The following is a 23705-nucleotide window of genomic DNA, read 5'->3' on the forward strand; positions in this document are numbered from 1 at the left end:
CAAAAAAAAACTAAAAATAAAAACTTAGCTGGGCATGATGGCACGTGTCTGTGGTCTCAGTTACTCGGGAGGCTGAGGCAGGAGGATCACTTGAGCCCAGGAGGTCGAGGCTGTCGTGAGCTATGATTGTACCACTGCACTCTAGTCTGGGCACAAAGCGAGACCCTGTCTCAAAAAAAAAAAAAAGATCCTGTAACAAGATCTCATTATGGGCAAGAACTCCCAGGATTTTGAGGCATCTGACATATCAGGTATTCTATCTTTATGAAGGGTTAAGTTTAGATTCAGGCAAAAAGCGCCAGACAGAGGGACAATTCTTCTCCTAAACTTTTACTCACTGGCCTCCCGTGGCCATTTAGCTATTTTAAATTGGCGGGGTTTGGTCTATACTATCAATTTTGACTGATAAATGCTGGTGCTGCTGAGGAAGAAAACTGCCTCTAGAGAAGACATGACCCACAGAGAGCTCACAGAAGGCTGCTGCCACCTTGTGGTAGTTTGCTGCAAATGCGGGAGCAGCAAACTGCACAATTGCTCTCAAGGAAAACAATTCAATGTTATGTATAAAAAACACACTATGACTATTAAGACCATGTGTACAAAATGGCTACGTTTATTCAACATCTCAGATATTCATCTGGATATTGGGTTTGTTTTGTGGTACAATACATATTCACCTTAACTGGTGCTACTGCAAAGAAAGCTTTCTTGACCTGCATGACGTGCCTCAGAGCTTCTCTCCACCAGTTAGAACCACCCAAAGCCTAGTCTAGACCAAAGTGCTCTAGAGGGAAAAAAAAAAAAAAAAAAAAAGGCCAGGCGCGGTGGCTCACGCTTGTAATCCCAGCACTCTGGGAGGCCGAGGCGGACGGATCACGAGGTCAGGAGATCGAGACCACGGTGACACCCCGTCTCTACTAAAAATACAAAAACTTAGCTGGGCGTGGTGGCGGGCGCCTGTAGTCCCAGCTACTCGGAGAGGCTGAGGCAGGAGAATGGCATGAACCCGGGAGGCGGAGCTTACAGTGAGCCGAGATTGTGCCACTGCACTCCAGCCTGGGCAACAGAGCGAGACTCTGTCTCAAAAAAAAAAAAAAAAAAAACAGCAAAAAGAAAACAGTTGTGCCCCCAAAAGTACTCAGAAGTCATATGTTATTTACAGTTGGGTTTGTGTGGGATGGGAAGTAGGGCGGATGAGCCAGTGCTTTTGCAATGAAGATGCAATAGTCATTGTCCTCTCCCACTGTCTCCTCTTTCCTCACCCCATGGCAGCTTTCACGACCCATTCCCAAAGGGTCCACCAAGTCCTGAACTCAGCTTCATTACCAACATTCCTCGCCTTCAGTTCAATTCAACACTGTTAGGGGAGTAGAGGCAAAGACTCGGGTCAGGGAGAGGGTGGGAAACACAGAACACACTCTCTCGGCACAACCCAAGTTCAGAGACGAGGCCTCCTCAGATGAGGAAGATGATGCCCTCAGACACCATGACCTGATTGTCATCCTGCATCTTGCTCAGAGCAGCCTGGATCTCAACTGAAGAGAAGGGCTCTTTGCTGTCCCGGTTGATGGATTCTGTGAGGCGATTCATGCCGATTGACTGCGCATGAGCTTCCCGGAACACATCCAAGAGGGCCACCTTGAATGCCTTCAACCTGCCCCAGACAGGAGAAAGGGGGAAGAGGAGTAAACAAACCCAAATGCTCTCAGGAAAGAGCTATACTAGGAAAATCCGTAGTATTAACACAGTAGAGGCGTCCTCTCAATATTCTTTCTCACACACACATCTGCCTCTGATGGCAGCGCTACCCTTGAGGAGCCCCCTTTAAAGCTAAACTATTGTACTCGCGTGTGGGAAATTGGCATTCCCATTCACTGTAAAATAGTAACCCAGTCAGTGTCAATGGGGGACAATTTAGCAGCACTTACTAAAGCCTTAAAAGCGTATATCCTTTCGCCCATGCAGCCCATTTCTAGGAACTCACAGCTATACTTGCATGAGTGCACACTGATAAATTTAATACTGTTTACTGTAAACAGGGAACAACCCAAATGTCTACCATCAGAGAATTTCGTTAAATTTTTACCCATCCATACCATGGAAACCCTGCAGTCATTAAAAAGAATGAGATTAAACAGGCACAGTGGCTTATGCCTGTAATCCCAGCCCTTTGGGAGGCCCAGGCAGATGGACTGCTTGAGGCCAGGAGTCCAAGACCAGCCTGGGCAACATGGTAAGACCCCGTCTCTACAAAAAGTAAAAAATAAACACTGTAAAAAAGTAAAAAATAAACACCACACTCCGGTCTCAAAAAAAAAAAAAAGTGAGATCTATACGAGCTGATTCAAGAAGCATTTTAAGATACGGTTGAATGGTTGTCCTTGAGGGATAGAGTTACAACTGACTTTAATTTTTTTTTCTAAATACTTTTCAATGTTTTTCAAATTTTTTTCAGTAAATACATTGTGTTATGTGTTTGAAGTATAAAAAGAAAAAACATAAAACTTGGCTATGGAGTTTCTTTGGTGTCCAGTAAACAAAATTCATAGATAAAAATGTTTCCTAAAACCCTGGTGGTAAAAATTCTTCATTTCAAAAACAAATGGCCAAAATGTATCTATCCCACCAAGAAGAATCTGAGGTTACAGTAAGACATAAGTTTTATCCTTATCATAAAACTCTTCTCTCTCAGAAAGAGAGAATTATTAATTTAAACAACTGAAGATTCTGGGTAAAGGACATCCAGTTCTTCATGCTTTTCTCATAACTTTTCAATAAGTTTGAAATTAAATGAGAATATAAAATGTTAAAAGCCACAGGCCTCTAGTTTTGAGTTCTATCGATGACCAGCAGTTTCCCACTCTCTCCAAGGGAACAAAGTCCCTTCCTCAGTGATACACAGAATTCTTGAAGGGGCAGGAGCAACATCCGTACTCACCTGGATTCACTCAACTCCACTTTCTGGGATTCCTTGGTCTCCTGTGCGTCTGCCGTCTTTGGAGTGTGTACTTCAGAGGGTTAATGGTTGTAGAGATGGGGAAGATGAGCAAGGTGAAGCCATTTCCACAAACACTAGAGAAATCATCTCCACTCCCAATCCCTCACTCAGCCTGCTGAACAATCCTATTTCCTAGGGTTCTTGTGGGGCCAGGCAGAACAAGTAGGATAAAGGGAAATCTTCATTGGATGATGAAGGAATTTAGTCAGGCAGGAGACCCTCAACATACATATTATCTGAAATGCTTATACCAGGTAAAACAGCACAGCACAGTTCATCAAGGAGGCGTACACAATATAGCAAAGCTTTTTCCAAAGTTTCCCCTGAAGCTCTCTTGGGACTAACCTCTTGGACATAGGCCCCAAGCAGGGAGCCAAACAAACAAGAGTCCACAAGAAAATAAAGTGCACAGAGCAACTGGAAAAGTCCAAGAGTCACAGGAACAACCTCTTTCATCAGTAAGTGGCGCTCACTCACCTTGAGGCATTTCCTCCTCTGTGTCACTGAAGTCATAGGGGTCGTATGAATCCCCATCTTTGGCATCTGGCTGGCGAGTCTTCCTTCTAAAATACCCACAGCAGTTAAGAGAGAGAAAGAGTTTGGAGACAGAAAGGCAAGGGAGCCCCATCTTGTGCCTCTAACTACGGAGAAAAGGAAACAGAACCACTAAGTCAAAGTGAAGCACTAGGCTTAGGCCTTTGCAAACTGCTGCTTGTTCTAAACGAGACCAAGTCCCCAGACTAGTACACAAACAGGCGCTGCTTCCCAATGCTCTTTTCCACATCACTCGCCCTTATAAATTCAACCATAAGCATGAAGGTTTTTCTCTTAGAATTTTGAAGTATATATTCAAAACCCTCAGTGGTTGGGATGCTGTTCCTACTATTTAGCATTTCTTCAGTAGAGGGGTCAAAAGCACAAGAGAAGGACTCGCTCTCCTTCTCTTTTACCCAGGTTATCTTTTTTTTTTTTTTTTTTGAGACGGATGGAGTTTCACTCTCTCACCCAGGCTGGAGTGCAGTGGTGTGATCTCCGCTCACTGCAAGCTCTGCCTCCTGGGTTCACGCCATTCTCCTACCTCAGCCTCCCAAGTAGCTGGGACTACAGGCGCCTGCCACCACGCCAGGCTAATTTTTTGTATTTTTAGTAGAGACGGGTTTTCACTGTTAGCCAGGATGGTCTTGATCTCCTGACCTCGTGATCCACCTGCCTCAGCCTCCCAAAGTGCTGGGATTACAGGCGTGAGCCACCGCTCCCAACCTACCCAGGTTATCTTCATCCTCAAACCCTGCAGGTCTAGGAACACCCTCCATGAACAACCTGACATCAATAAGCACCGCTGGTTCCACCTTCTACCCTCTACTCCTCTCCCCAGTCCCACTGGAACTTATTACTTTTTTTTTTTTTGAGATGGGATCTCTCTCTTGTCGCCCAGGCTGGAGTGTGGTGGCACGATCCTGGTTCACTGCAACCTCTGCCTCCCAGGCTCAAGCAATCCTCTGACCCCAGCCTACCGAGCAGCTGGGACCACAGGTGTCCGCCACCATGCCCGGCTAATTTTTCTATTTTTTGTAGAGACAGAGTTTTGCCATATTTCCCAGGCTGGTCTCAAACTCCTGGACTCAAGTGACCCACCCACCTCGGCCTCCCAAATTGCTGGGATTACAGGCATGCGCCACCAACTTTTTGGCCACCAATTTTTTAATCTCATTTGCTTGCCCCACCTTACCTCTTCCTCTTCTGCTCCTGGTCCTCTTGGCTTTTCTCCTCTTCATCTTCTGTCTCTGATTCATCCTCACTTCGCTTCTTACGTTTCTTCTCCTTCTCCAGAACCTAAGACCAAGGCAAGTGTGGCTGGGCTAGAGGGGTCACTGATGCAGGGGAACTTCATCAAGAACTCCCAGTCCCTTCTGCATCATAAGCAGGAATGACTTCCATGTTTCCAATGGTTTACCTAGCTCCACTTGTCCCTAAGTCCCAGGACCAGGGGCAGAAGTAGAGACTGCTACCCATCTTTTTAAAATGCTGGGAAGTATGTTAAATGCTGTTTATATAGTAGGTACTCAATAAATGTTTCCTGAATAAAGAAACGAATGTCTAGCCCATAATGGTTAAGTGAAAAACAATCCATTTCCTTATAAATCAGGTGTCTAATTGAAATTCAGGACAACCCTTAACCTAGCAAAAAGCGAGGAAGTTTATCAGACTCACAACTCAATTCTTAACATAGCAAAAAGTGAGGAAGAGTTTATCAGACTCACAACTGAACCCTTAACCTAGCAAAAAGCAAGGAAGAGTTTATCAGACTCACAACTCAACCCCAAAAGGCTAAAATTCACCAGACTGGGGCGGGAGTGGGCAACTAGGAAAAGGGAGTCTAGGCTTTGAGGCTCGATATCTAAAATGACAGAGATGCAATGCCACAAACAGAAATAGAGAAACAGGATGAGTGGCAAGTTTGAGAGTCCAACTTTAAATATGAGCTTCTGAGGTGCCAGTGGGACATTTGAAGAGACTACCAAGAGGAAAGGTATAGAGGGACAAGGAAGATTACCAAGGTAGCTCTTTTGAAAATACCTTTAAGATGCAAAGGAAGTAGGGGTAGACAGAGAAGCAGCTAACTGAAAGTACAGCACATCAACTAAACCAGAATCTCTAGGAACCCTGGAATCAGCATTTTAAAGCTTTCCATCTGATTCTCCGGTGCAGTCAGGGTTGAGAATCACTGAGTGTTTCAGAGGAAAGAGTGAGGCAGACTGATCACTAGAAGACAAATACTGCTTTCTGTTGACAATCCAAATGTAGCTGTCAGCCACGGAAGGCTGGGAAGCCCATGCATCTGTAATATATTCAGGAGAGCCTCTCATGCCCAGGCATCTGAATCCTCACCTTCTTAAAGTAAGCATACTGGACCAACTCCACAGCTTCCTCTGCATCCTGCAGGTCCACAGTCTTGCTCATGCGGGCCTTCGCATGGGCTGTGGCCAGTCGAATCAGAGTTTCCAGTGTTCGGGCCGTAACTGGAGATGTCTAGGGAAGAAAAGGGAGGATTGCTTATCCCTCGTCTTTTAGACATGCCCATCAATCCTACTGCACAGAAAGGGAAACGACACTACCAGAAAAGCCCCAGGAGGCCCAAGCAGAGAATTCAGAGCTCTGTGTTCTCTATAGATACCATATAAAAATGAGAAAGATGGGCCGGGCACGGTGGCTCGCGCCTGTAATCCCAGCACTTTGGGAGGCCGGGGCGGGCGGATCACGAGGTCAGGAGATCGAGACCATCCTGGCTAACACAGTGAAACCCCGTCTCTACTAAAAATACCAAAAATTAGCCGGGCAAGACAGCGGGCGCCTGTAGTCCCAGCTACTCGGGAGGCTGAGGCAGGAGAATGGCGTGAACCCCAGGGGGCGGAGCCTGCAGTGAGCCGAGATCGCGCCACTGCACTCCAGCCTGGGCGACAGCGAAACTCTGCCTCAAAAAAAAAAAAAAAAAAAATGAGAAAGATGATAGCAATGATCAAGGAAATATACACAAGAGTGTTGCAGGAAGGAGGAGCAAGTGAACAGGGAAGAAAATTAGGCATCTAACAACTGGAAAGATAAAAGGCTACAACGTAGAAAAGAGAAGGGAGAAAAATCATCAGTGATTGCAGGCCTGCAATGCAGCAGGAAGTTTGCCTTTATATATATTCTATCATTTCACCCTCTTAATAACTTGGAGAAGTTTTATACATGAAGGAAATGGGACTCAAAGACCTTCAAGGAGATTTTCCAAAGTCACACTAAAGGAGGGATAGGAAAGAAGTACTCTGAGGACAAATATGTAACTTGAGTAAACTCAGTCCGGAGAAGGAGAACTCTTGACACATTCCTAACAAATGTTTCTCACAGGGGCCAGTGAATAACAAACCGGGGTGCTTTTATCTTTTAAAATGCTATTGTCTGAATGGCCTTCTTGACCTAATCAATCAGAATGAATTGGAAATGAACGAATCAGAAATCTCAGTATTTAGGACTAGATATGTGTACAAGTTTCAGGTGATTCTGATGTGTCCAATCCTGTCTCATTTTATGGATAAGGAAGCTGACCTGACAGGTGAAAGGATTTGTCCACAGTCCAAAAGCTAGCTGCAGAGCTGGGATCAGACATGAAACTACTTCCAGGCCGGACGTGGTGGCTCACATCTGTAATCCTAGCACTTTGGGAGGCCAAGGCAGGTGGATCACGAGGTCAGGAGTTTGAGACTAGCCTGACCAACATGGTGAAACCCCGTCTCTACTAAAAATACAAAAAAAATTAGCCCGGTATGGTGGCGCATGCCTGTAATCCCAGCTACTCAGGAGGCTGAGGCAGGAGAATTGCTTGAACTCGGGAGGCAGAGGTTGCAGTGAGCCAAGATCATGCCACTGCACTCTAGCCTGGGCAACAGAGCGAGACTCCATCTCAAAAAAAAGAAACTACTTCCTTCTGTCACACCTCCCGGGTCTCCCATTAATGACCCATCATTGACGTATCCTGGTCACTTCTTGTTTCAAGTTTCCTAAATTACCATGTATATCCACAATGACATTCAAAAATAAATACATTCACATTTAAATTCATTCATCAAATCTTGTAATAATTTAGAAAGCTACCGGAGTTTGGAAGTCATACACTCCATGACAAGTTCTAATTCTTGAACCACCTAAAAAGCTGGTGAAATCCTGGCCTGCACTAGCAGACCTAGAGAATCCAAATTCTCTTGGAATTCACTTACAGACCCCACACTAAGACAACTAAAATAGTGTATGATGCTCAGTTCTAGGTTCAATGAGAGGGCCTGGGACACAGCAGAAGTTCGCATGTGGAAAGGAACAGTTAAAAAGAAAGTAAGCTGTTTAATGAGGAAGACAGGTGATACACAACCTCCAGAAAACAAGACTAACACCCACAGGTAAAAGTTGTGGGGAAATAGGTTTAAGCTTAATAAATATTCTAAAATTTCAAAACAGTAATGTTCTGAGCATGCTGTCACTGGGGGTATTAAAAAGTCCCGGCCAGGCGCTGTGGCTCATGCCTATAATCCCAGCACTTTGGGAGGCCGAGGTGGGCAGATCACGAGGTCAAGAGATTGAGACCAGCCTGGCCAACACAGTGAAACCCCGTCTCTACTAAAAATACAAAATTAGCCAGGCATGGTGGCACGCACCTGTAGTCCCACCTACCCGGGAGGCTGAGGCAGGAGAATAGCTGGAACCCGGGAGGCGGTGGTTGCAGTGAGCCGAGACCATGCCACCGCACTCCAGCCTGGGCAACAGAGCAAGACTCCATCTCAAAAAAAAAAAAGTCCCAGCAGGGATTTGAGAAGACAGAGTGGGTGAGGCTGGAGTAGATGATCTGGGATCATGTCTAATCCAAGAATCTATGTCTATGTAACACAATAAGAGTTCTGGACTTGGGTCTTTCTGCTGTAAAATCCTATGTGAACTACACTGCCCCTAAAAGATTTAGACAACTTTGGGCCAGGCGTGGTGGCTCACGTCTGTAATTCCAGCACTTTGGGAGGCCAAGCCGGGCGGATCACCTGAGGTAGGAAGTTCCAGAGCAGCCTGACCAACATGGAGAAACCTGGTCTCTATCAAAAACACAAAATTAGCCGAGCGTAGTGGCACATGCCTGTAATCCCAGCTACTCAGGAGGCTGAGGCAGGAGAATCGCTTGAACCGGGGAGGTGGAGATTGCAGTGAGCTGAGATCGCGCCATTGCACTCCAGCCTAGCCAACAAGAGTGAAACTCCGTCTCGCCAAAACAAAACAAAAAACAAAACAAAAAAAAGATTTAGACAAATTCATGGACACCTATATTAGGTTACCAGAAATTGCTTTGAATAACCATCATGGTTGCCCGTTAGTCATTTTTTCAAAGTCCAGTCCAAATATCATACTCTCTGGGAATCCTTCCTTGATATTCATACCCCTTCAGGAAGTCGAAAAGAAAATTAACAGTTTCTTCGTCTATACTCAAATAGCCTTTCACATTCATTCCTTTGTAAGTACTACACTGGGGTAAATATTTATAAATATGTACGGATGTCTATCTACCTTTGTGCTTCCCCTTCCTGGATCTGAGCTCTTTGAAAAGAGTGTTTATTAATTTTACACTGCTTGTAAGAGGAGAGACTAGGTCACTTCCCAGAAGTCACTCCTATGTTTGCTGAATGAATCACAGCTTCTGGAGGTCAATGTCATTTTAACTGATGAGAGACATGTTATCTCTGGGGTCTTTATTTCATTTTCCTTTATAAAAGGAAATGATTAAAATCGTATAACAGGAAGCTCTTCAGACCAGGAAAAAAGTCACTAAGTTAAAATGCTTTCAAAGCTCCCAGATAGCAGGGACTCCTGCCCAGCCATATACCTAAGGGACCCCAGGTCCAGGCTTCCCCAGGCACTCACCCTGGCGGTGTCCGAGCTCATGCTATCCTGGCTGCGCAGGCGTGAATACTCTTCTGCAATGTAAGTGGCCGACTCCTGTGTCAGGACAGGCTTGATGATTTTGGCCACATGGATGTACTTCTTCATGAATGCTGCACTCACCATCTTCTCCCTGGAGCCACACACAGTGAATTCCATCTCCCTGCCACATCTTACCACCTGCCTGGATTAGTGGCTTTGCCTCTCAGAAAAGCCAGGGTCAAAACAGACAAAGCCTAGAACCCATTATCATAACTCCCATTTATATGGAACATATACAAGACTCTTTCACATATTTTTATTTAATTATTGCAGGTATTATTTGTAAGTTAGGTAGTTTAGGTAGAAAGTTTAGGTATTATTTGCTCTATTTTGTAGGTGGGAAAACTACAGCTCAGAGAACCTAAATAGACTCCAAATTCTGACTCCAAATTCTACATTCTTAAACCAACAGCTTTGAAGATTATGCTATGCTTCTTCCTGCATCATGGCCAAAAACAGAGGTGTAAGATCCCACATTTCATGCTTTGAGCACCTGATCACACGTCTCCTTCACCCAAGTCTACCTACAAAGTCTCAAATGTTTGCTATCTGCTGACCCTTCATCACAAATGGCTACATGACACCTGCCATCTTTCATGTACAAGGCACACCCACCATCAGTTAGGCATATCATCAAAACTCTATTTTAAGAAAAGACCTGAACCTGGGCTGAATCACCCAAACATTTACAAGGCAACTGGCCAGGATAAAGGATATATTGTGGACCCAGAAAAGAAGAAAATTACAAAATTAGTCCACATGGTTATGACTCCAGGCATGGCTTTGATCTGGGCACATAATGCCTTAGCTAAGCTTAGATATACACATGTTCTAATATAACACAAATTTCAGGTTCCCTTGAGGAAGAGTTATGAGAATGCTCACTTTTTCTTCTTGGTCCCATGTAGAAGGTTGTCATGCTTCTCATAAATCTGGGTGTCCTGCTGGTCTTCCTGGCTAAAGTTGGGATCATCTGTGGCCAGGATATCCACAGCACTACCCAAGGGCATAGCTGGTACACCCAAGTTAGGAGAAAGGAGAGTAATAAAGAGTTTAACCCAGGGGAAATTGCTTCTTCTATAGCACAAGAAGGGGAGACACCAAGATTCATAAAGGGCCCAAAAAGAATCAGACACATGGAACCCACAAATAAAGATGGTGGAACTGCCTGGCCCACAGAAGATGCTCAGTTATCCCCAGACCCAGAAATGGACAAAAGACACACCTTAGGATAACCTCCAGTAAGCAAGAAGGGCAGGTGGCTAAACAGTTGAGGGCTCTTCAACATCAACCCAGACACGGAAACACCTACCACCACCTGGGTTGGGCCTGAGAAACTACCATCTGTTTAGCCCCTTTCCATTAGTTACTCTTATTATTCTTATGGCCTCACCATCGCCATCCTGCTCCCCAGGAGCTCTGTAACGGTGCATCCGAAGGACATGGTCTGAGATCTCCCGATCCTGCTCAGGATCCATCTGATCCAGCATGATGAAGAGCAAGTCAAATCGAGACAGCAGTGAGTCCTGTAGTCCAATGTTCTCCATTGGAGTCTTATACTGGTCATACTGGGGAATGCGAAGACAACAGAAGTGGACATGACATCAATAGGAAGAAAGAACAACAAGGCTGCTGCAGTTCTGGGAGTGGGAATGGAAGGCTTGACCTCAAAGAGCAAAACAGACAAAAAGCAGTGAAAAAGCGAAGTATTTTAAAGCTATTAAACAATGTAAACCATCTCTTCTACCTGCAACCCTTCTTTAACTGAGCTTCCTAGGAAGCCCCACTTCCTACTACAGGAACCTCTAACAGGCTGAGTGTAGGTCTCAAAACCAGGCCCCTGCTTCCCAAACCTTATTCTGCTCTTCTCATTCCCAAGGCAGGACCTGACTCTGAAAGATGATCCCTTTCCCCTACCTGTCATAAAGACAGGGCAAGTTGGTTAGGCTACAAGCACTTAGAACTTTTTGGAGTCCCTTAGAAGATACGAGTAAAACCTCAACTAAAATGGTCAATGATCTATAAATCATAACATCTTAGAAACTGGCCAGGCACATCCACTCACACCTGTAATCCCAGCACTTTGGGAGTCTGAGGCAGGTGGATTGCTTGAGCCCAGGAGTTCGAGACCAGCCTGGGCAACATGCAAAACCCTGTCCCTATAAAAATTTAAAAAAGAAAAAAAAAAATCTGCCAGGCATGGTGGTGCGCATCTGTAGTCCAAGCTACTCAAGAGGCTGAGGTGGGATGATCACCTGAGCCCAGGGAGGTCGAGGCTGCAGTGAGCCAGGATCACTCCACTGTACTCCAGCTTGGGTGGCAGGGTAAGACTATGTCTCAGAAAAAAAAAAGAATCAAGGGAGTTTTTCCTTGGGATTCAAAAACCCCAATACTCTCCTTTCAATTCTGGGCCTACTGGACTGATACCTACCCATCCACATACACTTCACAGTCAGAGAACGTAACAACCTTTAGGTAATAATGATTTTGACCATGTTCACGTTTCAGGTCCTGCCATTTTTCTTATATTTCCCGATCACTCTTGAGAATGACATAAACATACATTATCATTTATTTTATTTCATTTTACTTTTAAAGATGAGGTCTCACTATATTGCCCAGGTTGGTCTCAAACTCCTGGGCTCAAGTGATCCTCCCACCTCAGCCTCCCAAAGTGCCAGGATTACAGGCGTGAGACACTGCACCCAGCCCTGTCATTAATTTTAAAACCTATGGTTTTCAACCTTGGCTACACATTAAAACCAAACCGGCCGGGCGCGGTGGCTCATGCTTGTAATCCCAGCACTTTGAGAGGCCAAGGCGGGCGGATCACGAGGTCAGGAGATTGAGACCATCCTGGCTAACACGGTGAAACCCCGTCTCTACTAAAAATACAAAAATATTAGCCAGGCGTGGTGGCGGGCGCCTGTAGTCCCAGCTACTCGGAGAGGCTGAGGCAGGAGAATGGCGTGAACCCGGGAGGCGGAGCTTGTAGTGAGCCGAGATCGCGCCACTGCACTCCAGCCTGGGCGACAGAGCGAGACTCCGTCTCAAAAAAAAAAAAAAAAAAAAAAAAAAAAAACCAAACCTGTGGAGCCTCTCTAAACCATAGCTACCAAGAGCCCCAACTCCAGAGATTTCACTTCAGAAACTGAGCTGGGGACCATGCAACTGTACGTATTAAAAAACACCATCGCAACAAGGTGTTCCCATACACTGTGGGATTGATTATAAACTGCCAGGACACAGCATGAGCTCTGGGCTCAAATCCTGGCTCTGCGATTTTCAAGTTTGTGGCTCTTGAGCAAGTTACATAATCTCTTGTACCTCCATTTTCTCATCTGTAAAATAAAGATAACTACACATTGTGAGGTAGTTACTGATAGGATAAAAGGACTTGGTAAATACAAAGCATTTATGAGCATTCATTAATAGAAGTATTAATATGGTACAATCTTTAAAGAGGGTAATTTTGCAATCTCTACCAAAAGAAAAATGCACATAACTCTTAATCCAGTAATTTCCTTGCTATTTATACTACAGATATATTCCCAAATCTATCCACACACTTAAAGGGATGGCCACTACAGCTTCATTCAAAATAGGGAGGAAAAAAAGGAAACCACTAAATACCCATCAGATGGAGACTAGTTAAATACATCCCTATGATGGAATACTAGAAATCTATTTTTTAAAAGGAAAAACTCACCAAACCCCAGACACAGACAAATATAAAAGATTATATCTAGCACATCACAGTCATGATAAAAACAAAGAGATAATTCTTAACAAGGAAATAGTGTATTTGCTGGTACATGCTTAAATTTTTGTTTCCTGAAACACTTCAAAGCTGTTATTTCTTGGCAAAGTGACAGGAGAGAGAAGCAAGTCTTTTCGTTTTCATACTATATCCCTGTTCTGTTTAGAAATTCTCCCACCACATGCATGTAGTCTTTTTATTTAATGGACTGTTAAATATGTTAAATGGACTGTTTAACTGTACTGTTAAAAAGTTACTTTCAAATAAGGAACTTTCCAGGCGATTCTGCTGTGCAGGAATGGGTGAGGAACACTGCTCTAAACAAAGGACAACAACAAGAAAATGGCCTTACTTTTAGTCTTTGGCCTATTATTCCCCTGGGTCACCTAGAATACACTTCTCAGCCCAGTTAGTCAGCAAAACCAAATGAAGGTGAGGACAATGGTTGGGGCCTGATTCCACTTACTCTGCCGTAGACGGGGTTGGCAGCTGCCAAAACACTGCAGCGGGCATTCAGCCGAGCATGGATGCCAGCCTTGGCAATGGTCACTCGACCCTGCTCCATCACTTCATGGATGGCTGTGCGATCCATGTCAGACATTTTGTCAAATTCATCAATGCAAACCACGCCTCGGTCAGCCAGGACCATGGCCCCTGCTTCCAGACGGCGCTCTCCTGGGAAGTGAGGAGGTAAAAATACGTGCTACAGTCTAGGTTATAGGGGCCAGAGGGAAGGATTTCAATCTCCTTCCTAGGAATCTCTCACTTTGCACGTGAGAATGCGGCAATGGTGTGTTGGCTCCGAGAAACTTAGAGGAAACCCTGGTGGGTCACCTTTTCAGCTCCAATCTAAGTATTATCTCTTTGTCCCACTTTGACCCCTAAGTAAGTAGCTTCTCACAAATTTCCTTTATAGATTCTCTCTTCGGCCTCATCCTCAAGTAATATCCCAACCTCTGCCTTCTCTTCACTGGTTTCCAAATCCCTTCCTCTAGTTCATAAAACAGTATAATCTTCACTTTTATTTCCTTTCTAATGTGCTAAGACTTAATCTTTTAAATCAAAAACATTCCTGTAAATAGATGAACACCAAAGACTTAAATAATTCACCCACCATTGCTGAATACTCAGTCCTCTATAATCTTGCCCCAACTAACCTATCAACTGTATCTTCAGAACACAAGCCAGGGCACACAAAGGATCTATGCTCAGTCTCTCTGCTGGGCCTTTGCCAAGGACCCTTATACCCTTACCTGTTTCCTGGTCTGTGGTGACAGCAGCCGTCAGACCCACTCCAGAGGAGCCCCGGCCAGTGGTGGGGATAGCTCGGGGTGCAGTGCAAAGCACGTACCGCAGAAGCTGAGACTTGGCAACGGATGGGTCTCCTGTAGGGTGGGGGCAGTGATGACTCTCTAGCAAACTCCCCAGCACATCCAGCAAGTTCTGCCTTTCTAGCACAGCTCTTGACACAACAGAGTCATACGGTAAGTGGATTTTAATATTTTTCCTTCACTTTTCCCTTCACCACTCATGGAAGACTATTTTATATACTATAAATCAGGAATTCCAGACATGATTTAAAAAAAAAAGATTCATTTTAGCCTTTTGTCCTTTGATAGGACTGAAATACTGCTAAATACAGAATATACAATCTTATATATTATAGGTCTCCACGACCACTCCATAAGAACAACAGTCTAAAGCAAATCCCCAACATCATACCTATTAGAAGAATATTGATGTCCCCACGGATGTGGCTGCCATTTTCTAGGTCTCGTTCCACTCCTCCCAAGAGCAAGCAGAGGATTGCTTTCTTGACATAGTCATGCCCATGGATACTAGGGGCCAATGACCTGGCCAGCTGGTCAAAGATATCCTACAGGAGAAATAACCAATGGCAAGCCTAGTGAGATTCAATGGGACTTTGTGGAGCTCCACTTTATATACTTTGGCCTATAGAAAATACTTGAAGAGGGCCAGGCGCAGTGGCTCACGCTTGTAATCCTAGCACTTTGGGAGGCCGAGGCGGGCAGATCACAAGGTCAGGAGTTTGAGAACAGCCTGGCCAACATGGTGAAACTCCGTCTCTACTAAAAATACAAAAAATTAGCCAGGCGTGGTGGTGTGCGCCTGTAATCCCAGCTACTTGGGAGGCTGAGGCAGGAGAATCGCTTAAACCCAAGAGGTGGAGGTTGCAGTGAGCAGAGATCGCACCATTGCACTCCAGCCTGGGTGACACAGCAAGATTCCGTCTCGAAAAAAAGGAAAGAAAATACTTGAAGAAACATACAAACAGGTATATATTGTTCCTAACTGCAAAAACTTCTAAGACAAATCACACTATCAGGCCATTATCAGAGTAGGCACAGAGGCAGCCTGGCTTCCAAAACTTGTTTAGAGGTTTAATCTTTAAGGGAAAAAAGTATCCCCAGGTTCAAAACATTGTAGGTTTAATAAGAACATGTACTGTGCTTGAACAGTAACCTTTGTCATCACACATTCATATACGTAGTTCAATTCTAAATGTGGATATACATCCTATCTTAAAAAGAAAAAGAAAAACAAGTTGGAGAACTAAAACAAAGAAAAAATGTTTAAGTAGTAATGCATCACTAATGTCTTCAGTAATAAATAGACTTATTGGTACGCTGATAAGTTAACACCTATCCTAATATTTGTACTAGGCTCATTTAGCAGCCCAGCAGGTAGCAGGTATTAAAATTCTGTTTAACAACAACAGAATTATTAAAGAACAAACAGCAAAAACACCCTTCACTTGTTGATTGAGACAAAAACAGAAAAAGCTAACACCAAACACTTTAGAGAAAAAAACCTCAACCCTTCCTTCCGATCTAGTACAAAAATAGCCATGCACCAAAACACAACTCTTAGAAATCCATTCCCACCCTCAAATTTCTAAAGGATGCCCAGACCTTGGATCGGGTTTTACTGAACTTCTTGATCTTGGCTATATCCTCAGCAGAGAAAGAGGGCTGAGCATCCTTGCTCATCTGCTTAACATTACAGGCAATCAGGACAGTCCTGGGACAAAGGGAATAAAGAGGAAACCCATTATATTCAATTCCTAACATCAGTAGTTAGTACCTCTAGCAGGAGTAAGCCTTTTTAGGCTACCAAACTAGACCAGCCAATCAGAGTTGGCAGGGAGGGGGCAGGTAGCTGTTGTGAATTAAACAACTGGTTCTGTCTGTGATCCAAATATGCTGATCATGCCCCACCTCTGGAATTGACCCACAGAACTTCAGACAGAACTGTGTATGGGGATGAAGCGTAATTAAATGAGAAACTCCCAGGAAAGCCATGAGGCTGTAATCATTGTCACCAATAACTCTCATTTTTGGCATATGATGGTAAGTATCACCAGCTTTATCTGATAGAAAAGAGGTATTGAAGGTATCCTGTCTCCCAGGCAGGTAGAGTGCTCCACCTATCGGATATAACTCTCTGGAATACGGCAAACTGGAGAAAGGATATTACCAGAAATGGAAGCTGTCAACAGCATTCCATACACTTTAAGGCAGACCCTTTACCTGAAGGTCCCAGAGGTGTAGCCTCCCTTCTTTCCAGGAAGGCAACGGTAGGTTCCCACCACCTGAACCCGGTCACCAGGCTTCGCTTTATCCACCAAGTCATCATCCAGAATGACGTCCACAGAGCGGGGGAGCTGGCCGGCCGGGGCCTTCTCCGGCATCTCCTGGATGGTGATGGTCTGGTGATCCTTGTAGACAGAAAGGCCATATTCCGTCTCAAGGGGATTGTTCTCCTCATCCTAGAAAAAGGCACACAGAGGACAGAGTGATCTCCGTCCTGTCTTAAAAATGCCACACTCACCTGTCATGGCAAATAAGATGACTTCATAAAATTTTATTATTCAAGAACAAAAAAAGCCAAGTACCTTCTCTAGCTTTTTGTGTTCCCGTCTGTTTTAGTAACAACCATCGAATGGAAGGGGCAAACCACAGTTTGAATGGACTATGGTTATATTAACATCCAAATTAAGATTCTTACCTCCCCTCTAAAGCTGAATATATGCTTACATCTGAAGCAGTTTTTCCACTCCCAGGTAATACCCAACAGAAACATTCACTCAAAGCCATGCATTGTAATGCTCATAGCAGCATTATGCCTAACAGTCAAAAATTTTAAAATATAAAAATGCCATCAATAGTGTAATGGTTAAATAACACGGTATATTCACATAAATGAATACTATACAGCAATAAAAATGTATGAAACACACCTATACACAACATGGATAAATCTCATCAACACAGTGTTGAGCATATGACGCCCAAAAGGATTTAAATAAAACAGAAAAACAGCCGAAAGTAATCCATACTGTTAGACATCAGGACAGTGGTTATCCCTAGGTAACATGGGCCCTCAAGAGGGACTTCTGAGTGCTAATAGTTCCTCATTTGGAGCTGGTTACACAGGTATACTCAGCTTGTAAAAATTCATCAAGCTATATACTTATGTGAGCTTTCCTCTATGTATATTGAAGTTTTACTTCCTTCACATTTGAATTTTCTAAAAACACAGTTGTCACTTATTGAGTGTTTACTATGTGCCAGGCACTGTGCTATTACTTCACAAAATTATCTCATGTAATTATCACAACAACTTTGTAAAGAAGGTATTTTCACACATCATGGACAAGGAAACGATGAGACTAGGAGACATTAAGTTCCCCCAGGTCACACAGTTAAGTAGCAGAGTCTTGACTTGATACAGGTGTTAACTCCAAAGCCCACACTCTTAAGCATCATCATAGACAACCTCCAGAAGATCTGGTCCAATGTATTTCACTTTTCAAGTTAAGAAGCTTGGCCACAGTAATCAACAGAAGAGTACTTCCCAAGTACTTCCTGAAGAGGAAATTCTAAAAAAGTGGAGCTTAAGGTCCGAAGAAGACAACAGAATGACTTAGAAAATACAACTGGCATGAACTAAAGAGACACAGGTCCTAGTCCTTAAGGCCGTCACTAACTGGGATCATAAGCAAATTAAACTTCTCTGATCTCAGCATTTCATCTGGAGGTAGACTAAATGATGCTAAAGTATGTTTAAGTTATAATTCTAAGATACTCATTCTTGTTTTTGTTTGTATGTTTCATTTCTCCACCACTGTGAAGACTGATGACGAGGACTGGGTCTTATTTATATCCTTGTCCTCCATAGCGCCTAATAGTGCTTTGAATACAGTAGTCCTCAATTAAAATTTGATGAGGGGAGGAGAGGAATTCTTTGATAGAATGAGTTCAGACATCAAGTAATCAATATTAATGATCTTTTGTCTCCAGAGGAAAGCCCTGCATTATCCTCAATCCAGATCAATCTGAACACCAAGAAGAAAGCATTTTCCTATGCCGACCTGCTCCCAAACCCACAACGAAATATTTGTAAAGACTGCATAACAGTCTAGCATTATTTTTCTACTTTTTAAAAAGCAGATTACAAAATTGCATTATAACATTGTTAAAACATCTATGTAGATGACTTCTTTTGATTATTCCGTAATTTTCTAAAATGAACAAGTGTTTTCTTAAAAAAACAATAAGAGTTGTGGCTGGGCATGGTGGTTCATGTCTGTAATCTCAATACTTTGGAAGATGGAAGCAGGAGGATCACTTGAGGCCAGGACTTCAAGTCCAGCCTGGGCAACATAGCGAGACCCTGTCTCTAGAAAAAAAGTGAAAAAAAATTAGCGGACCTGGTGGTGCATGCCTATAATCCCAGGTACTCAGGAGGGTAAAGTGAGAAGATTCCTTGAGTCCAGGAGTTTCAGGCTGCAGTGTTCTATAATGGCACCACTGCACTCCAGCCTGAGAGAGACAGATCCTGTCTCTAAAAAAAAAAAATAAGAATTGTGAAGCCAGGTGGCGTAGCACATGCCTGCAATCCCAACTACTTGGGAGGATCACTTGAGCCCAGGAGTTTGCAAATTTAGTGCACCATGATTGCACCTGTGAATAGCCACCGCACTCCAACCTAGGAAAACACAGGAGAACCTCATCTTTAAAAACAAATAAATAAATAAGAATTATGGGATTTTCATATTAAACTCTGGCCTGCAATCAATCTTTCCTTTGGATTAATCCTTATTTTTCACCCTTTACAGAAAAAAGACTTCAGATATTACACAATTCCTTGCCTTAAAACAGGTATCTTTGATTCCAACCTCCAAGACAGCTCAATGGATTTATCCCCCTTACCTTGGTAGGATAGACAGAGCTGGAGGGAAAGGCCACCAGGGTGGTGAGATCAGAATAACGTCGCTCTATGGTCTTCTTAGTAGCAGGACAGTAGTGGACACTGCGGACGACTTTGGGACGAACTAGAGAACCTAGGAATGGAAAATGTGCATATATAAACTCACCCAACTAGACAATGATACAGGTGGAACTCAAACCTATGCAAGCCTATGATGACCCCAAATACTGTGTTTTTTTGACTAGGTTATGATATTTCAGTATTACCTTTTATTCACTTTTTTATTTATATATAGACCACCACCATATCCACATAAAATTTTAAGTACCACCGATCCCAACTAATAAACAGGTGGAGTTAGGGGTTGGAATGAGAGACTGCCAGAAGCCAAGACTCCTCCAGCTCTCAGCAGAATTCATCATTCTACTAACACATGTGATTACTCAAGGTCCCCCAACATTGTACACCCTGAGCCCCTCCAAGTTTTACCACATAATTCCAATGCTCCACCTCTTTGAAGCCACAGGCTACCCAGGTCTACTTTCCCTCTCCTGCTTTCCCCATCTCCCTGTCTATTCATTTCCTTAGTGGGCCCCCTTTAACCCACTTACATTTAGTGACAATGCCCTCCACACAGACCACACAGCTGAGGAAGCAGGAGGTAAGAGTCCGCGGGGAGACGTGCTTGGAACCAAAACTGCCTTCCAATCCTACGTAGAACTCCTCATACTGCTTGGCATAGGTAGCGTCAATGGAGGCCACAAAATCCTTTAAGGCCCGCTGGAAGGCAACCAGCTCCTCAAAGGCATTGTTCAGAAGCCTGTACATAAGCAAGAGAAAGAAAAATCAGACAGGGCAGAACTCAAAAAAATGGATCCTCAAAACAGCAGACATTCTTAGATCATTAAAAACAATGAGAAAATCCAGCTTCTGCTTTCTCCTATAAGTCTCAGTAAAATACCATCCTATAAGACTCAGTAAAATACCAGAACTAAGGACCAACTTTAATTCAACTTATCAAAGATATAAAAATCATATTCAGCTAAACATTGGAAGGAGGGGCATTTGGGAGGAAAATGCCAACCACCTACTTTTCGGAAAAAAAAAAAAAAAATAGGTGCAGGTGAGCTATGAGGGCTTCTAATCAATCCTGTTTCATACAAGTCCTCTCCTGAGAGGCTGTTCCAATCTGGCCAAGAGGGAAGGGAGCCATTCTCACTGACAGCCAGTATATCCCCTTGCCACTCACCGGTTAGCCCTCTTCTCGTTTTTCCTACGCAGGTCATTCACATTGACAATCAGCCGGTATTGGTTGTCACTGATCAGCTCCCGAACTTTGCTCTGATAAATTCCCTGGTCTTCCTGCAAAACAGCCACCAAATATCACCATAGCCACAAATTCAAAAACGATGTTTCTAAACAGAAGTAGTTCTCACAGCCAGATAGCTAAGTCAATCTCTGCAGCAGAGCTAAATCCCCAGTATGTATGTGCTCACCAATTTCTCTCTTTCATTCACTATCTTTAGATTCGAAATAACACCCTAAGAGGGGACTGTAAGAATTATAATGACTTCCTCAAGGTCCATGCTGTTATTCCCATCATCATGGACAACTTTTCTGCATGCTGTAATTTCTGTCTTTAGTGGAGAATTAAAATGAGCTCATGAGAAGTCTAAATGGACAATAAGTGCAAACTTTGTTAAAATGTTAAGTTAAATCTAGCAATGTGAATGTTAATGGTAACAACGTGAATAGATGGATATGTTGTTTCACTGTAGTAATCATTTCACCATGTATATCAAAACGTGCACTTCAAATAGATACAATAAAAATGTAAATTAAACAGACTCTTAATAGTCACATTAAAATGGCTTTTCATTTAAGAATTATGTAAAAAGTAATATTTCTCCCAATCATCTCTAATACGGAAAGGGTTCTCATAGCTCGACCTAAAGGAATAGAGAATCTCAGCTATTTGGTCACATCATCAACCCTTCAAGATGGTTTTTCAACATTCTATGGCTTTAAGTCTTGGGTTGCACATAAAATCCCCTTGGCCTGCACACAAAACACTTTAATCTGCATCTTAGTTGGTATTGAAAAAGAATGCAGGCCGGGCACGGTGGTTCACGCCTGTAATCTCAGCACTTTGGGAGGCCGAGGCGGGCGGATCACAAGGTCAGAAGATCGAGACCATCCTGTGAATGGTGAAACTCCGTCTCTACTAAAAATACAAAAAAATTAGCCGGGCATGGTGGCAGGCGCCTGTAGTCCCAGCTACTCGGGAGGCTGAGGTGGGAGAATGGCGTGAACCCAGGAGGCGGAGCTTGCAGTGAGCCGAGATTGCGCCACTGCACTCTAGTCTGGGCTACAGAGCGAGACGCCATCTCAAAAAAAAAAAAAAAAAAAAAATGCAGCCGAATTAGGGAGTCTTTTCCTCCGGGTAAAAAGTCAGTCCCTAAAATCTGAGCACTCTGCAATGCGGCTGGTCACTATAGCCCTAGGGCAGCCCCTCCCCCACAGTCTCCCCAAATCAAGAGAGAGCAGTGAAATGCAAAAGGCGGAGGTGGGCTTTGCCAATCTGCTTGCACTTAATGGGAACCTATCGCCTCTCGCGCGCCTGGACCATCGCTCGTACTTAGGAGAAAGTTGGCTTCCTAAGAGTTCACTTATCGAACACAAACTAGCGAGTCCGGCGTTGAGAAGTTACAAGATTGGGGCGGGAGGCTCGGGCCTGGCAGGCTCCGCTGCGGCACACGGTCTGGGGGTCTGCAGGGCCTCTGGCTTTCCGGCCGGGCCGCGTCCGCAGGGGCTCCAAGCGCTAGAGCCCGCACGCCGGCGCCTCCCTCACCTCGTCGTCCAGGAAGTCCAGGTAATCTCTCTGAGCCTCCCGCAGCTCCACATCGTCCAGCACCACGGTACCCGCCATGCCCGCTGCCAAAGAACTACCTCCACCGAAGTAGCGCGGAGGTTCCCGGGGTGACTCCACCCCGGCGCGAAAAGTTCCGAACTTTTCCCGCCACCAAAGGTTACCTCGAGGAAGAGGCGGGGACCTTGGGAGCATATAAACATTATGATTGGTTGAGTTCTCTGAGGCAGAAAAGCGACTGTCCAATCAAAAGCTCCTTCTTCTTCGGGTTTTCCGCTGGGCGCCCCGCGGTGGCGGGAAACGTACCATCCGGGATTCTCTGTTCCTCCCCTCCCCCCGCCTCCCTCACTGACGAGCAAACTGACCAATAGGGCTGAGAGGAGGCTCACAGAGGCTGGTCATTGGGCAGTTGGAGGGGACAGGCTGGCGAGAGGGAAAGCGCTGCGTTCTGGGAGTTGTAGTGTTCTCCCTCCTTTCCGGATGTTTTGCAGAGTTTTTCAAGCTGCAGAACTTTTGACCCGATGCAACGACCAAATTCAGGCCGGCGGTAGGACTTCCCTTGAAAGTAGACTAAACGTCAGAGGATGGTGCTTTATAACGCAGGGAGATGAAAACATAAAAGCAAATCATTTTTAAGATACATCCAAATCAGAACTGCCCTCAAGTGGCATCCTAGTGTAAAAGTGGATTTTGAGAATCTATAGGATAGAATATAGAACTATAATATCTTAGGGAAAGGTTAGTTAAAAACCCATTTGCTATCTGATACCGTTGCCTGACGAACTCCATAAAGACATCGCCGCAGAGAAGGATGAAGTGGAAAAAAAAATCTGTGATTACCCTGCCCTCTAGAGACTTCATCGTGTGTTACACAAATTCTGGAAACCGTTACTACTCCATCTTACTTAGTAACGGCTAAATTAAAGGCGGTAAATTAAAGGCTGTCTGGTCTTATAAAAAGATCACAGGATCCTTTTAAGTAACTTAGCTTACTGAACTAGCAGCACAAGAGGGGGAAAAGTGTTTCATGCCACATTGATTAAATATCAATCAGTAACTAAAAGCAAATCTGAAACTATAATGATTAAAAAATCATTTCACGTCCAAATTTGTATGTTTGTTTTCAGTCCGTCGTGGCTGGCTTTTTGTTATATTTTTAGTTTTATTTTGAGATATAATGTATATACAGTAAAATGCACAAATCTTAAGTGTACAGCTCAGTAAATTTTTACCTGTGCTTACACCCATGTAACCACTCTGCACAATAAAGAGCAGGTCCATTGCCCCAGCATGTGTTTTTAATTTTACTGAGCAAGAAGCTGAAATACTAGATTGCCCAAAATCAGACA

The 23705-nt window shown here is 44.0% G+C and overlaps 1 protein-coding gene across 3 annotated transcripts; it reads right to left on the reverse strand.

Moving 5' to 3' along the window:
• Positions 1-592: 592 nt before the first annotated feature.
• On the reverse strand, positions 593-22506 carry MCM3 (minichromosome maintenance complex component 3). Of its 3 annotated transcripts, XM_032140477.2 has the most exons (18): positions 22339-22498; positions 20737-20849; positions 20099-20307; positions 19490-19620; positions 16805-17043; positions 16187-16295; positions 14976-15129; positions 14507-14638; positions 13720-13928; positions 10887-11061; positions 10379-10505; positions 9434-9584; positions 5888-6028; positions 4728-4831; positions 3476-3561; positions 2939-3008; positions 2097-2247; positions 1532-1654 (listed from the first exon to the last, which is right to left on the reverse strand). In XM_032140477.2, exons 1-18 carry the CDS (start codon positions 22414-22416, stop codon positions 1532-1534), a joined length of 2502 nt encoding a protein of 833 aa, XP_031996368.2. In that variant the 5' UTR covers positions 22417-22498. The 3 variants fall into 3 exon arrangements, with proteins under 3 accessions (XP_031996367.2, XP_031996369.1, XP_031996368.2); XM_032140476.2 differs by lacking the exon at positions 2097-2247 and having other exon boundaries at positions 593-1654; positions 22339-22506; XM_032140478.2 differs by lacking the exons at positions 2097-2247; positions 20737-20849 and having other exon boundaries at positions 593-1654; positions 22339-22391.
• Between the last annotated feature and the right edge of the window lie 1199 nt (positions 22507-23705).

Source organism: Hylobates moloch, unplaced genomic scaffold, assembly GCF_009828535.3.
Source record: "Hylobates moloch isolate HMO894 unplaced genomic scaffold, HMol_V3 SCAFFOLD_20, whole genome shotgun sequence".
Lineage (NCBI taxonomy): Eukaryota > Metazoa > Chordata > Mammalia > Primates > Hylobatidae > Hylobates > Hylobates moloch.

What these genes read in the sequence shown, in the direction of transcription:
- MCM3 (XM_032140477.2), bottom strand. Translation starts at nt 22,416, where the DNA reads ATGGCGGGTACCGTGGTGCTGGACGATGTGGAGCTGCGGGAGGCTCAG. An exon ending in TGGGGAGCAGGATGGCGATG is followed by an intron (nt 10,506 to 10,886) that starts GTGAGGCCATAA and finishes TGGGTGTACCAG; the next exon opens with CTATGCCCTTGGGTAGTGCT. An exon ending in AGAGGAGGAAATGCCTCAAG is followed by an intron (nt 3,009 to 3,475) that starts GTGAGTGAGCGC and finishes AACCCTCTGAAG; the next exon opens with TACACACTCCAAAGACGGCA.